We start from the raw sequence: 14,162 nt of genomic DNA on the forward strand, positions 1-14,162 counted from the left end.
GAGGGGTGTGGTGGGGGCAGAGCTTCCTCCAACTCATAATATATGAGCTGCTTGGGGTCAGCCTGGAAGTGCAACCCAGACCTGGCCAAGCAGTGCCCTGTCCTCCTTTTCTGCCACCATGCACGGTGGAAGGAGACGTTGTTTCTAAGCTGGAAAGAGGACTCTGTCTTCCCTGTGAGCAGGTGCTGGGTCTAGGCAGTGATCTCACTGCCTTCCCCCTGCCTCACGTCCAACTGGCAGAACCATCCTCAATTTCCCTTTGGTGTCTTTCCCTATACAAGGGAAAGAAAACACCAACGTTTTCATCTTTTCTTTCACAGGATAGGAGCAGAAATATGAGTTCATCTTTTTTCCTTTATGTTTCTTCCATCTTTGTAGTTCTCCATCAATTGTGGTCTCTTCCAGGGGGAAAGAAGGAGGCTACACCTTTCTGCTTGGCCCATGTTTTCTTCCTTTGCAATACCACTCTCCCCGTTTTTTCAGTGACCTGATAGCAAGCCACAGGACCCTTGCATCTCCTTTATATTAACATCCCATATCTGCTTTTCCCAGCACTCTGAGTACAAGGGTTTAGAGTTGCCACTTAGTTTGAATGGAGAAGACATTTAAAAAAAAAAAAAACCATGAGCCCATGCCAGCATACTTTGTAACAAAATTTTATTAGGATTCAATCAAATTAGAAAAACTTCATGCTTTACCACTTGCTATATTTACCTGAAATGACAAGAATCTACTTACTGGATATAAAACAACTTGGAAAACAAGAAGATTGATGTATATAGCAGTGTGCCTGACACCACCGTGGCCAATCCTTAAGGCCTAACAAGTGGTCAGCAAAGCATATATTACTATTAAGCTCTGGCCTGAGGAAGCTGGGGTTCCCTGTCTCCCTTAAAAGCTCATCATAGCCTGGGCACTTGCATCACTGGATCTAATACTAACATCTGCCTTTCCGGAGAAGCAAGATTTGAGGTATTTTTATGGCTTGAAAGGCACAGGTCATGCAGCTGAGTTAGAAGCTCTGGAGTTGGTCCCTGGAATGTGGGCCATGAGCCACACCTTGTAAGGGGAGGCCCTGATGCCCTGATGCTTTTCCTCAGTGGGCTCTGTGTGTTCTCAGCTCCCCCAACCCCCTGCCCTTGTGCTGCTATTCAGTTATGATTACAGAAATGTGTAGGCCAGACCAGGCTCTTACACATTCTCCTGCCGTGTGGGGAACAACAAGTGCTGTGGGTTCTGTGACCCACTATACACTGGGGATGCTGCAGAGCCAGAAAGTGGCACACATGCAAGTGAGGATGGGTTGGTCATTCATCCAATGAAGCATGGTTTGGGCTAAATAAACCAGCTGTTCCTGGAAGAAGCTGTATCAAGGCACACCTAGCAGTAAGCAACTCCCTTTGATCTAAGGGAGAAACAATGTGGAAAGGATACCAGCAAGACCAGGAGCTTTCCCAACTCAGTATGGGCTCCGGGAAGCCCTCAGTAGCAGGTAAGCCACTGAGCTGGCTCTGCACACAGCCCTGGGGGGGGGTCATTTAGATCATTTGGAGCAATTGGGAGCCAAGCCCTAAAAACACCAAACTGAGCAACAACATTCCCTTAGCTTAGGGGCAACATTTTTACACCCAGAACCTCTTTTTTTCGAACTCTCCCTGGTGAAGGGAATAGAATCCCAAATCCAAATGTCCTGCCCACAGGGTGGAACCCGCAGATCAGCACATCTGGTTCATTCTTACTACAGCTGTCTGTCCCCCTCCCCCAAATCCCACCCATTACAGTAATAACAATGGCTGCTGTCAAACAATTAAATTCAGTTGCATAACATAGAGGGATGGTAATACATTCTCGTTTCTGCAGGCACCGGAGGATACATCTGACAGGGTTTTGATGCTCTCCAATTTATGCTGTTAGTACATTCCCCTCATACTGCCTTGTCAGCTTGGCTTGTATTCCTCCGTGGCCTTGCATTCTCTGTGATGACATCTGTGCTCTCCATGCCAATTAATTCATCTGGGATTGACCCAGAGTCTGTTCAAGCTTGAGCTCATAGCCTCCCAGGCCAAGGTCTCCCTCGTAAATGTTTTCCTTGCTCGGGGTCTGGGGTGAAGGTTTCTGCTCCTGGTCCAGTCTCCCAGGAGGACTGCAGGGCGAGGAGGTTTGCTCCTGGTAATTCATGGCCAGCTCATCCTGGTTTACAATGCATTCCACATCATCCTCTTTCAGTTGTTCCTGGTTTGGAAATGTGAAAGAGAAAGAGAGAGAGACAGAGTGAGAAGTTAGTTCGTGAAGAAGGCAAAAACAATACGAATCTCACAATGTATGGAAAGAGGACATTTGTTTCTCTTCCTTAACCATCCTGCCTTCCCTTGGCTGCTTTCTGCTGTGGGTGTGACTCAGTGTTGGCTGGATTCAGCTTGGAAGACTTGAGGCGTCCTCAGCCCTAGGAGGCTGTAGGCCAAGGTAAGCGTCCTCAGGGAACACATGTTCGTGAAGCAGCTCCTCGCCTTGCGGGAGTGAGAGGAAATCTAGTGCAAAGGTACTTCCTCCACTGGTGCCATGAGGACTGACAGGCATCCAGGGCTGGCCTCAACTGTGACTTTAGAGCAGGGCATGAGGCACATACTGAGCCCGCCCATCACGAGATTCTCCAATCACCACTTCCGTTCTGTTATCGCTCAACATGGAATGAGAGGCACAAGTCACCCAGGCGGCAAATGCCAGAACCTAACTGGATCTGGCCACTTGATGCTTTCCTCATACTGAGGTTCTCTGAAGGGAAGCTTGAAGATGTCACCTCCTCCTCCACCTCCTCCTCTGCCACTGGCTTTGGAAAGTCACCCTTGATTACTTACAGCTGGGCCCTGGGAAGGTGACCAGAAGGCAAATGGTTCCCGACTCTGGCCTGTAGTGAGATCAAGCAAAGAGCTTGTGGAAAGGCAGACATCTGATGCCAAGCTCTGTCAGAGACTCAGGAGCCTAACAGGTTCCCAAGTGAGCTGAGGCTGTGGGCCGGAAGACCACACTAAGCCACTGCTTTAGGCAGCTGTGCCTGGGCACATCTGAGATGCCTTGCTCTCTGCTTGTGCTAGGGGGTGGCCAACTGGGTGACCTCTTGGCCAGCTTCAGCTCTGCCACTCTCACTCCACTGACTCCCTGCCACTTGACTTGCTGCTAACAATCCTAATTGCTTTGCAGCAATTTTTGTTCCACTCCTGTGAGCTACAAAACACAGGCCTAATCGTTAAAACCTTAGCACACAGCAGTTTCTCAGGACACATGACTTGCTTTCACATCTTCTAAGTTGATTTATATGGCCCCAAATATTGGTAAAAATTAAGAAAAATTGCATCTTAAGAACAAGAAGAAGCCAACATCAGCAACAACAGAAAAGATACAAGTGCTTGTCAATGCGGTGAATGTTAAGGATGCTTCCTCCCGGAGCAGGGTGGGTGAGCCCTGATGCTCCTGGGTGTCCTGGGACACATGTACTTACCCCGTAGGCCTGGGGACTGGTGAGCAGCCTGGAAATTGGACCGCACCACTCAGGGAGCGTTGTGGTCAGCGGAGGACCTGCGTGGGTTAAAATTGGCTTCAGGTATCTGGGAGGCCTGTTAAGGAACACTTGTCAAAAGGGAGTCAGGATTGAGCTCCTCACACAGCACACACCTCTGCACACTGCAGAAGAGGCAGCCATGGCCCCCTTGCATCTGCTCTCTCTCACTGAGGAAGCGATTTGGCCTGTAGAAATTGCTATTTATAATCTCTGCTCCGCACACTTCCTCAGCCCTCCCGATAGCCTTTAATCATGATGAAATGAAAAGCAGACCATGCTGTGACAATGAAATAAAATAAAAACAAAAATGTTCCTCCTTTTTCCCCCCTCCTCCATGCAATGTCACATTTGCTTGGAGGAGACATTCCTAAGAATTACCTAAAACAATTGTAGAGAAAATGGTGTTTTCTGAAAATTGCACACACACACACACACACACACACACACACACACACACACACCTTAAACCACAAGCCATTTTCACAAAGAAGCAAGAGGAATTTCATGCAATGTTCTGTGATTTTAGAGCTAGGCAATGGAAATGGGTTGCTTTCCCAAATACCTTGTTTTCACCATTCAGCACAGTCACTTTATACTTCATACATCAATGTGTTTTTATATAAAATTATGTAAATAAGCTGGTGCCAGCTTTGGCCTATTGTCTAGCACCTGTCTTTCTCACTTCTTTATCCCAAAGTGCTCTAACAAGTTAAAAGGCAAACCTGTTCATCTAAGCCATTATGTTTCCCTTCAGTCTATTAATAATGGAATCCCTGAATGCTGCTTCAGGTTTGGGTTACCTTATTACTATTATTATTATTATTTTGCTCAAAGAAAAGTCATGAAATTGTTTCACCATTCCATCAGAAATGACTTTCAGGCTGCATATTATTTACTCTGTTGGAAAATTTCACCTCATTAACTTTCCAAAAAGCTACATTATGCAGGGGAAAGGGAAAAAATGTGCAAAGTGGTTAACATGGGTTGGTTTGTGAAGATCTTCAGTCACACCCTGGCTTGCACACACTCAGGGCACGAGCTGGCCTTGGAGATGATTCTACTGGAGCTGGACAGCAGCCACGAACACAGAGGGAGGATGGAACCCAGCATAGGGCAAATAACTGGAGACCCTGCATGCCAGTCACTTGGCAGCACCTGTTGGATTGAAGTTGAGAATGCCCGTGAACATGACTTTCGTAGGAATGACCCCAAGCAGCACCAGAGGCTCCACAATTCTGTTTGCAAGTGTGGAAAATCTTCCTCTTCTGGCAGACTTTGTGCCCAATTAAGAATCAGGGAAGAAACGAAAGTTCAGAGCCTGGCATTTGCTGTGAGAAGGCCTTGATGATCTTCCATTAATTTTCATTAGGGTGCTACTTTCTTCATTTTATGGATGAAGGAACTGGGGCCTGGAGATACCATGATTTTAAATAATCCAAAGGCTCCCTCTGCTATTTCGAATCCACCATCAGCGCCCGTGGAAGAAGCTCATTTATCAGGGTAGTCATGTGTTGTGACCAGCTGGGTTCTGCAGAGAGCAGTGCGTGCAGACCTCATTCCTGCTGGCAAGTAAAGGCAGAGAAGCTGCAGGCAGGGGCTCCTGGGCTGGGGCACACAAGGACACCTGATCTTTCTCAGATTTATGTCATGCAGGGGCCAATGGAAAGATTTTTGAGGGAGGCAAAGTGCTTAAGATACACATGTACAACTGGACCGCAGAACAAGGAAAACCCTGTCAGTTTTATTTCCAGATGGAAAAGTGACAGTAGCGTTGTTAGAGCTGTCAGGGGAGACATGAAGAGATGTGTCAAAACTCTCTAGGAGTTTTTTTAGAAGCCTGGGTGACTTCCCCTGAAAACGAAGAGTGCCAAAATGCCCAGATATTGTGACAAAGTAAAACACGAATTTACCATTGCCTAATGAACAAGTTCTTTGATTAATCCTGAGGCGATACCTCCACCAATTCACTCCCCAAATGGCCACAATGGCTAGGTTGATCCAGGTTAAAACCAGGAGCCAGGAATTCTATGCAGGTGTCCCACATTGGTGTCAGGGAGCCAAGTAATTGGATTGCTAGCCACTGGTGTGTTCCCTGGTGCATTTAGCAGGAATCTGCATTTGAAGTGGAATAGCTAGAACTTAAATTACATACCTACATGGGATGTGGGTAGTCCAAGAGGCAATTAATGCACTGTACCACAAAGTCTACCTCCAAGCTTCTCTTACGGAAAAAAACAGCTGTTTTGTTTACAATTATTATATAGAGTCTAGCATGAGTGGTGGGCAGCACCTGTTCATTCAAAACTCTTCTGCAAAGTGCGCGATGCCATTTTGGCTTCTTTGGTATCTTGGAAGCTGTGAGTCAGAGGAATGAGGCCTATGCTTTGTGATCTTGAATGGGACATGCAAGGAGCTGTTGACAGCCACAAAAGATGTGGGACACCGATACCTCAGCCTTCCCATGGCTTGCCACATAATATTCTTCAAAGGGTTTGAAGAAAAATGCAATTAACAGATAAGTTGATTTTGATGGTGCAAACATTTTGAGAGGCACACCATATTTTTTTTTTTTCATAAAATACATTCTCTGTGAACTTTTTGGATATCCTTCATAGGTAAAGACCTCATTTTTTTGTACCCCTAAAAGCTTCTATTTTCATCCTGCTTTCCATGAACTTCCTAAAGTACTTTTTATTAGCTCAATGGATATTTTTGGGATTTGTGGTATAAGAAAATACTCACGGGTGGTATGAGGAATGAAAACAGATTCTCAGCATGGTAGAAAAGAATGAACAGAGAAGGTTGGCAGCTAATGAATGAGGTTTTCCCAAGGTCTAGAGACAAGAAAGCTCATGCTGAGGGTGGACCACGTGAGTTTGAATTATTAGTCAAAGAGCATCACAAGACAAGTAGTGTAGTGATAAAGCGAAAGAAATAATCTTCCTGTTTCATTCTCTCATTCACTCACTACCCACCCACACTCCTTTGTCTCTGGATATATACTTACATGCTTTGTTCTGTGTGCCTAACTAGCGAGGGACAGAGGCAACACACCTGCACAAGGAAATAACAATTACGTCATGGGATGGAAAGTTCCCTTGTCTCCAGACTGTGGTCTCCAGGAGGGCTGGGTTGTCCCCTTCACCTTGATCCAGTGCTTGCTGCATTTTGAATGCTCAAACAATAGTGGTTGCATTAACGGACACAATAGGGTCAGAGAGGGAAAGCAAATAGTTCTGTGGAATCCAGTCTGCTAGTTTATGGCAGAGGTTGGCCTAAGGCTAGAGACTCCTCCACTGTCAAGCTGTCTTTTTTTTCATTATAGAGACACCGAGTAATGGGATCTAATTGACTTGGAATGGGGAAATCAGTGATTTTTTTGTGTGTGTTCTTCCTCCTACCATATCTGGGAAGTGCCTGGATCACCAGGACTATCTGAATGATTATACAGTGAAAAAACTCTTACTTAGGGAAAAAAAAAAACCCTGAAGATATTGCAAAATGTGTTATTTTTCTCATCGGGTACAGGTATAGTGAGGGACACTCCCTATTGGGATTTTTGGTATGGCTAATTTTGCTTCTACAACAGGCTAGCAAAGCACCAAGATGAAATGTTAAATTCTGGAAATGAGGGACAATAACTTTTCTCATTTTTAAAAGGCACATATTTGGGAATAGCAGTCTCGTTTGGGAGAGGCAGGGAAAAGCTAGAATCCTCCTGGGAAATGAACACGTGGGAAAGACAATTAGCAAAGATGTCTTCTCCTTCGGCCCGAACCATCAGTAGGTCTAGAGCTAAGACAGGCTAAGTTTAGTGCTTGACGGAACCGACATCTCACACACCTGGTAGTGTTGATTGCTCTCTCATTCTCTCTCCAATTTGTTTGCTGACTTTTGTTTTGATTATTTTAACTCATCACACTGTGTTCGTGGTAAGTTGCCAAAACCGCTGGTGCATAGCTTCTTCACACTAAATGCCTCGCTTGAAGCACTTTGCATAGGTTGTGAGAAGCAAAACCCCAAGATCCAGCTGCACGAATGAACACATGCTCCTTGGAGGGACCAGGCCTCAATGCTCTGCTGCAAACTGAATGTTTGCTGCCCCCTCCATCCACATGTCCCCTGACACTTCCCCATGTGATATTTGGGGTCTTTAGGGGGTGATCCAGGTTAGATGAGCTGTCAGCATGAGCCCCTCGTGATGGGATTAGTCTTCTTAAGAGACCAGAGAACCTGCTCTTTCTCCCTTTCTTTTCACTCACCTCCTCCCACAAGGGGCAAGTGAGGATCTAGCAAGAAGGCGGCCATTGGCAGGATAGGAAGAAAGAGCCCTGACCATCTGATGCCATAGTCTCAGACTTGCAGCCTCCAGAACCCTGCCTGAGGAAGGTCCTGTGTGAGCCACCCAGTTAGTGGCATCTGGTGATGGCAGCCCAAGCCCACTAAGATTTCTGTCTTGCTGGCCCACTTTCACATTTTTAGACTTGGGCACCCCATGGAGCTGTTTTATCTTGACTGTCTCTAAATTTGGCTTAGGAGGGAGATCATGCAGGAGCAGGTGTTTCGCCTGTGTCCAAGCTTGGAGTGCTTGGGTTCAAGTGCCGGCACTGGCTCTTCGCTGCAGATGCCTAAAAACACACACCCCGAGTGGCAGTGGTAACGACTCAAGTGGTTGCGTTCTTGCCATCCAGGTGAGAGACCTGAATTGCATTCCAGGCTTTTGGCTTCAACTCAGCCCAGCTCTTACCATTGGAGGATTCTTGCGGGTTGATTTAGTGAGATCTCTGTCTGTCTCTCAAAAAATCTGTTTAAAATTCAGATTTCAGCCTTGTGGTATGGCAGGCAAAGCCACCAGCCATTTGGGTTCCTCTAGAAGGACATTCAGAATCTTTGTTACTGCAGGAGGCAGAGCCAGTTGGATCTCCTCTGAAAGGCCCAGGAGCAATTAAATGAACAGGAAACCTCCTGGTCCACAGGTTTACATAAAGGACTTGCTTAAATAACTGATTGTGTATTGGGAAGCTGTCTCTTGCTGATTGAAATGTAAATGGTTCGGACCCCTTTCCTCCTTACGCCTACTTGACCCTCAGTCCTTAAAAGTCTGAAGCTGTTAATAAACTTTGGCTAACTTACATCATGATAGTCTACACGTGTTATTACAGGCTCTCTGCACCAAGTCCTTCGCTGCAGGACAGCAGAAAGATGCCTGTTCCAGTCTTGGTTGCCTTACTTCCCCTCTGACTTCCTTGTTAAATGGACTGGCATAAGAATCCAAGCACTTGGGCCATTGCCACTCACGCGGGAGACCAAGTGGGAGCTCCTGGCTTTAGCCTGGTCTGGTCTGGCCTGGCCTAGCCTTTGCCACTCTGGCCATCTGAGGAATGAATCAGCAGATGGAAGATCTTTCTCTCTGGCTTTCCCTCTATCTGTGTAGCTCTCAAAAAATATCAAAACATAAAAAAGGAAGACAAAAGAGCATGATCTCTTAAAGCCACTATTTTGGGGGTCAGGATAGATTTAAGATAACCCCACTCAGTCCTGAACACATACCGTATGATAATCTGCCAGTCATTCCATCGTGTCTGGTGGACGGGAAAGATGATAACTTCACTAACACAGCGAACGCTGGCTGTTACACCTGCCAGGAGACTGAAGACATAATATCTCTGGGGAGGAAGATTTTGTATCTCTGGAGAGCATCTGCATGTAATTCACGAGTGGGGAACCTTTTCTGTGCTAAGGGCCTTTGGGTATTTATAAGATCATGGGGTGGGGGAGCACACAAAATTATTAACATAAAATTATCCAGGCCCGGCGCGGTGGCGCAAGTGGTTAAAGTCCTCGCCTTGCACGCCCAGGATCCCATATGGGCGCCGGTTCTAATCCCGACAGTCCCGCTTCCCTTCCAGCTCCCTGCCTGTGGCCTGGATAGCAGTCGAGGAAGGGCCCAATGCTTGGGACCCTGCACTCGTGGGAACACTGATAGCTACCCTGCTTCGATCACATAGCCTCGCCCGTCCTCCAACCCGCATTGTTTCAGCGACGAAAGCTTCCCGCTTCCCCTACCTCTCGTATCTCCGCCTTTCCAAGTTATACTTGAATTAAGTAATTAGTTCTGCATTAAATTAGTCCTCTAAAACTGGAGATGATTGAGTTCTTCCTGTGGCTGCCCTGACAGGGCCTGACCAAATACACAGGCCTCATAGGGTCTCTGGGCAGGGATGTTCCCCATCCCTAACAGTATATAAATATAGAATCCTGGCCATTACACAGCCAAGAAAGAAAACATGTTTAGCTCTATACAGGATTACTGGGAACACTGCACCAAACACTATAATTTATAAACTTTGTCCATGTGTCTTATTTTCCTCTTTAGAACTGTAGGGGGGATGCTATATCCCCCCATTTTACAGGTTAACAAATGAGCAAACAGGTGGCTTTTTAGTATTCTTCTGCTCTATTCTTATCTCCATTTTCAGAGTGTTTTAGTTTCCAGGGTAAACTTGTCTGAGATTAGTGCAAGTGGGTGGGAGGGGAGTGTGCTACCGGAGTGGATGCCAGCTGCTCTTCATGCCTACTGCTATATTCCTGTAGAATCACCTTGTCCTTTTTGCCATTAATTGTCCAAGCTCCCATTTTTGTACTAGTCACTTCTTAGAATTTATATTCTAATTAAAAAAATAGTTATCATCTACTTGGAAAAGTATGAAAGAGAGAGAGAGGTGGCAGCTTACCCCACTGTGTCACAACACTGGCCCATATAGTTATGGCATTAAATGTGAGTTTCTTAACAAATGATGACTTAGTTTGGGCCATTTAAAATGTGTTCTATTTTTTAATCCAAAGGTACCTACTCTATTGTTTAATTTCTTTATGATTTGTCCGTTGAAGAATGACCTATGAATTTTTCCTCTAGTCTCCATTCTGCCGATTGCAGACTCATGTACAGTTCAGCAGGTTCCTTCTGGCCGAAGCACTTCCTGTAAATCTTTACCTGTATCTAGACATGGGTTCAGGTCTGGTTTCCCTCTGAGTCTCCTTAGAAAGGCTGAAGAAGCCATATCAAATCTGGTTGTCTTTCTTCTTGTGACATTGGACGTCACTGTACCAGTGAATAATTGTATCTGTTTGCTCACTAGGCATTGCAAAATAGTGACTTGATATCCTTTTAGTTATTTTATCAGAATTCTTTAGAAATATCTTTCACTTATCAGGGCATTCAGTGATGCAGTTGATATGGGAAAGACAAGATAAACACTTGATTCATTCCATGTATTTATCAGTGTTAAGATAATGACTAAACCCCCAGCACCCTCTCAAGAGGTAAGGCATCACTGTTAGGTAATGAACTTAAGTATATTTACAAGGTGTTCTAGGCTTATCAAATATTTAACTCTGTCATCGACCTTAAGCTAACCATGTGTTTGAAGTTTGCTGTCTTTTTGTGAAAAATGGTATTTCTGAGCTATAATCTGGCTATTTTTTTTTTTTTGAAGTTTGCTGTGTCTTTTAGTGAGAAAAGGGAATTTCTGACTTACTAGGAATTGCTACATGCAGTAGAGTACCGGTAAATGTTTAACAATTGAGATTACTTAAAAAAAAATCACATTTATAGGATTTTCAATGGTGAACAAACTCCTACCATAACTGATTTCAAGCTATTATAATAAGCTTCCTAGCACTGGTTTTGGAAAAAGTTGTATGTTTGACCAGCAAGGGCAAATTGGGACTCGCTATATAATTCAAGAATTTCTGATTCTCAAGGACGCAAAGAATAATAGAACTAGCAAAATGCGGTAATGATTTCTTTTCTCTCAAACAACCCTCTAAAAATAGTAATAATAAAAATGCTACCATTTTAATAATTACCTAAATCATTTTTGTGCATATCACCTTCTTATCTCCCATTTACAGAAGACTTAGGTGATAGTTACAAACGGTTCTCTAGAATTTTCTGAATATACAGCCATTTCTCACCACACTCTTTCTCCTTCGCCTGTTTCTGTCATTGCAGACTGCATTTGATGCTCACCATCAGGCCTGTATCAGTGCGTGTGTATCTTGTCATTTTCATCATCTTAAATGTCTTGTTCACAAGATTCCTCAGGAAGACATCATAGTTTTTAACATATTGATAACAATATGGGCTGATTATTGTGGCTAGACAAAAATCATTGGCTTATTTTTTATTTGAGAAGCTTAAATATATTACTGTATTTCTTCTGACATAAGGATTTGCTTCTTAAAAAAATCAAATGAAAATATAATTTTTCTTATAAATTACATTTTTTCTAGATGTCCATAAGTCCTGTTAAGGTCATTAATTAAATTTTTTTTTGAAGGGCAGAGTTATAGAGAGAATAGGACAGAGAGAAAATCTTCCATTTGCTGGCTCACTCCCCAGAGGACCACATGGCCAGAGCTGAGCTGATCTGAAGCCAGTAGCCAGTAACTTCTTCGCTGTCTCCCACGTGGGTACAGGGTCCTAAGGACTTAGCTAACCATCGCTGCTTTCTGGGCCATAAGCAGGGAGCTGGATGGGAAGAGAAGCTGGGACACAAACTGGCACCTGTATGGCATACTGGCCCCTAAGGATTTTAATCTTACTGGAGCATCTTTGATGTTGACTGCTGTATGCTGATGCTCTCAGGCACACGTTATGTTATTTCAGGAAAAATCTTTTGAATCATATTTGCTGCTTGTTGGCTTTACTTTTCAGCTTCTGAATGTTTGGTCTTCGCCTGACTTCAATATTTGTCACCTCCTGTTGAATTCATTTTATTTTTTTCATCATTAATTTTTTTTCAATTTAAGTTTTCTCTCCTTTTGTATCTGTTGTTTCTCTTAAGATGTTGTCCATTGAGTTTGTTTGCTTTTGTATGCTAATTTGCTTTCGACTTACGAAGTTACTTTTCAAATGTGTTTTATTTTCCAGTTTTTGACAGATGCTGCTCTTTCATCTCTTGTATCACTTTTTAATGTCTTAGACTTGCTGGATTTTCTGTTACATTTCTGCTCTTCCTGTGGGTGTGACTTTCAGGCGTGTTTCCATTGTCTGTATAGAAGTTATTCTGCTCCATATATATTTGCAAAAACTCTGTATCGACTTCACTCTTTTCTGATGTCCTTTTTACAAATGCGAAATATTTTTTTTCCTAAGCTTACAGAATGAGGTAAGCACAAGAAGATGGGTTTTTCCATCCTCAATGTCCCACTTCTGTGTTTCAGTGGCTTCTGATCTGAACTTTTCTTTGCCACTGCAGCTGGTCAGGGCCCATCTTTCCTTGCTCACTGCCATCTCTATCTGGATAGTTTTGATTCCACTTGAGGAGGTTTCTCCTCCGGCTAGGGCTTTACCCTGGTAGATCCATTGATAGCTCTTAGGAGTCTGAACTGTGCTAGCCCATCTCTCTTTCATAGCAGGGCCCTTTATTTTCTTCTGTTTTAGAAAGAAACAGCCTCTCATCCCTGCTACAACTCCAGTTGAGGACCTTTCTCAGAAACATCCCAGCTACACTCTTAGGAGAATGCTGCTGGCTGCTTAGGCACTCTCCTTGGCCCAGGCTCATCAGCTACGTCCCCTGCACTGACCTTGAGTTACAGCGCTTTCTGCCCCTTGCTTGTAGTTTGGGGTGTGTGAGACAATCTGTCCTTTTGCTGTCAATGTGTCCAGAATATTTTAGGTTTGTTATCAGTTGGCTCTGTCTGTTTCTGTGCAGGGATTTGGAGAGACGGGAACTGTGCAGTTGACTTTGCTCCTGTCTTCCCAGAGCTCCCCAGGAACTGCACTTCATGTCATCTCCTACCCATGGTGGTGAGCGTGAGGCACATAGTAATGAATAGGAACACGCTCCAGTGAGATTTTCATGCTGTGCTCCATGAGCTGCCTGGGAACCGTCTATGATCAAATGCACTTCCTATGGAAAAGTCAGGAAAAGTCAGAGGATACCCATAGCTAGAGTTCTTGACCTTCCCTTGTCCATGGCTTGTATCTCTGAAACTAGGTCTGCATGCCCCTCATTTACATACCATTCAGTTGCCAGGTGCCCTAAAACTCTTAGGTTTGTGTTAGGAAACTCTGGGCAGAACTGATTAAATATTTAAAATAAGGAAGGATTGTAGACTGATAAAGTGGCATGTCTCCTGTCCCATTTGTATTGGGGGGTGGTTTGAGCAGGGATATCAACAAGATCTGCCTATCAAATGTTCAGATAATGCTATCTGGCTCCTCAGATCCAGACAGACAATTCGGGGACTGCAGAGAAAGAGAGGGCCGCAGAGTTTCCTGGAAGAGTTAAAGACAAGAAGATAGATAGGCTGGGGCACCAAGGCAGCCAACGTTAAGTGGGGCAGACCGACCCAAGATAACCAAGAGGACATACGGCGATAATAAGGCTGGAGGAAACATGAGCGTTCACCTGATCTATATCCTTGGGTGGATCTCAACACAGAAGAAGGGCTAACCCCTTGGTTTCTCCACGTGTGGTCACTTGATCACCTGTGCCTGAATGTCCTGTGTGTTTGTTAAAATGTGGATTGCTGGACTCAAGAACCTGACCACCTTGAGTAGGAGCTGGTCAGTTGCGTTGTAACAATTGCTGGTTTG

General features: G+C 44.5%; 1 protein-coding gene across 1 annotated transcript in view; it reads right to left on the minus strand.

The window, feature by feature from the left end:
• Positions 1–640: 640 nt before the first annotated feature.
• The window catches only part of SLC9A9 (solute carrier family 9 member A9), a 562,224-nt gene continuing 548,702 nt past the window's right edge, over positions 641–14,162 (minus strand). The window contains exons 15-16 of the mRNA XM_040974753.1: positions 3,497–3,602; positions 641–2,232 (exon numbers count right to left, since the gene is read on the minus strand). Of these exons, the coding sequence (XP_040830687.1) occupies positions 2,005–2,232; positions 3,497–3,602 (334 nt within the window). The 3' untranslated portion in view covers positions 641–2,004. The remainder of the gene's footprint in view (positions 2,233–3,496; positions 3,603–14,162) is intronic.

Source organism: Ochotona curzoniae, unplaced genomic scaffold (genome assembly GCF_017591425.1).
Source record: "Ochotona curzoniae isolate NIBS_2020 unplaced genomic scaffold, NIBS_Ocur_1.0 contig_2599, whole genome shotgun sequence".
Lineage (NCBI taxonomy): Eukaryota > Metazoa > Chordata > Mammalia > Lagomorpha > Ochotonidae > Ochotona > Ochotona curzoniae.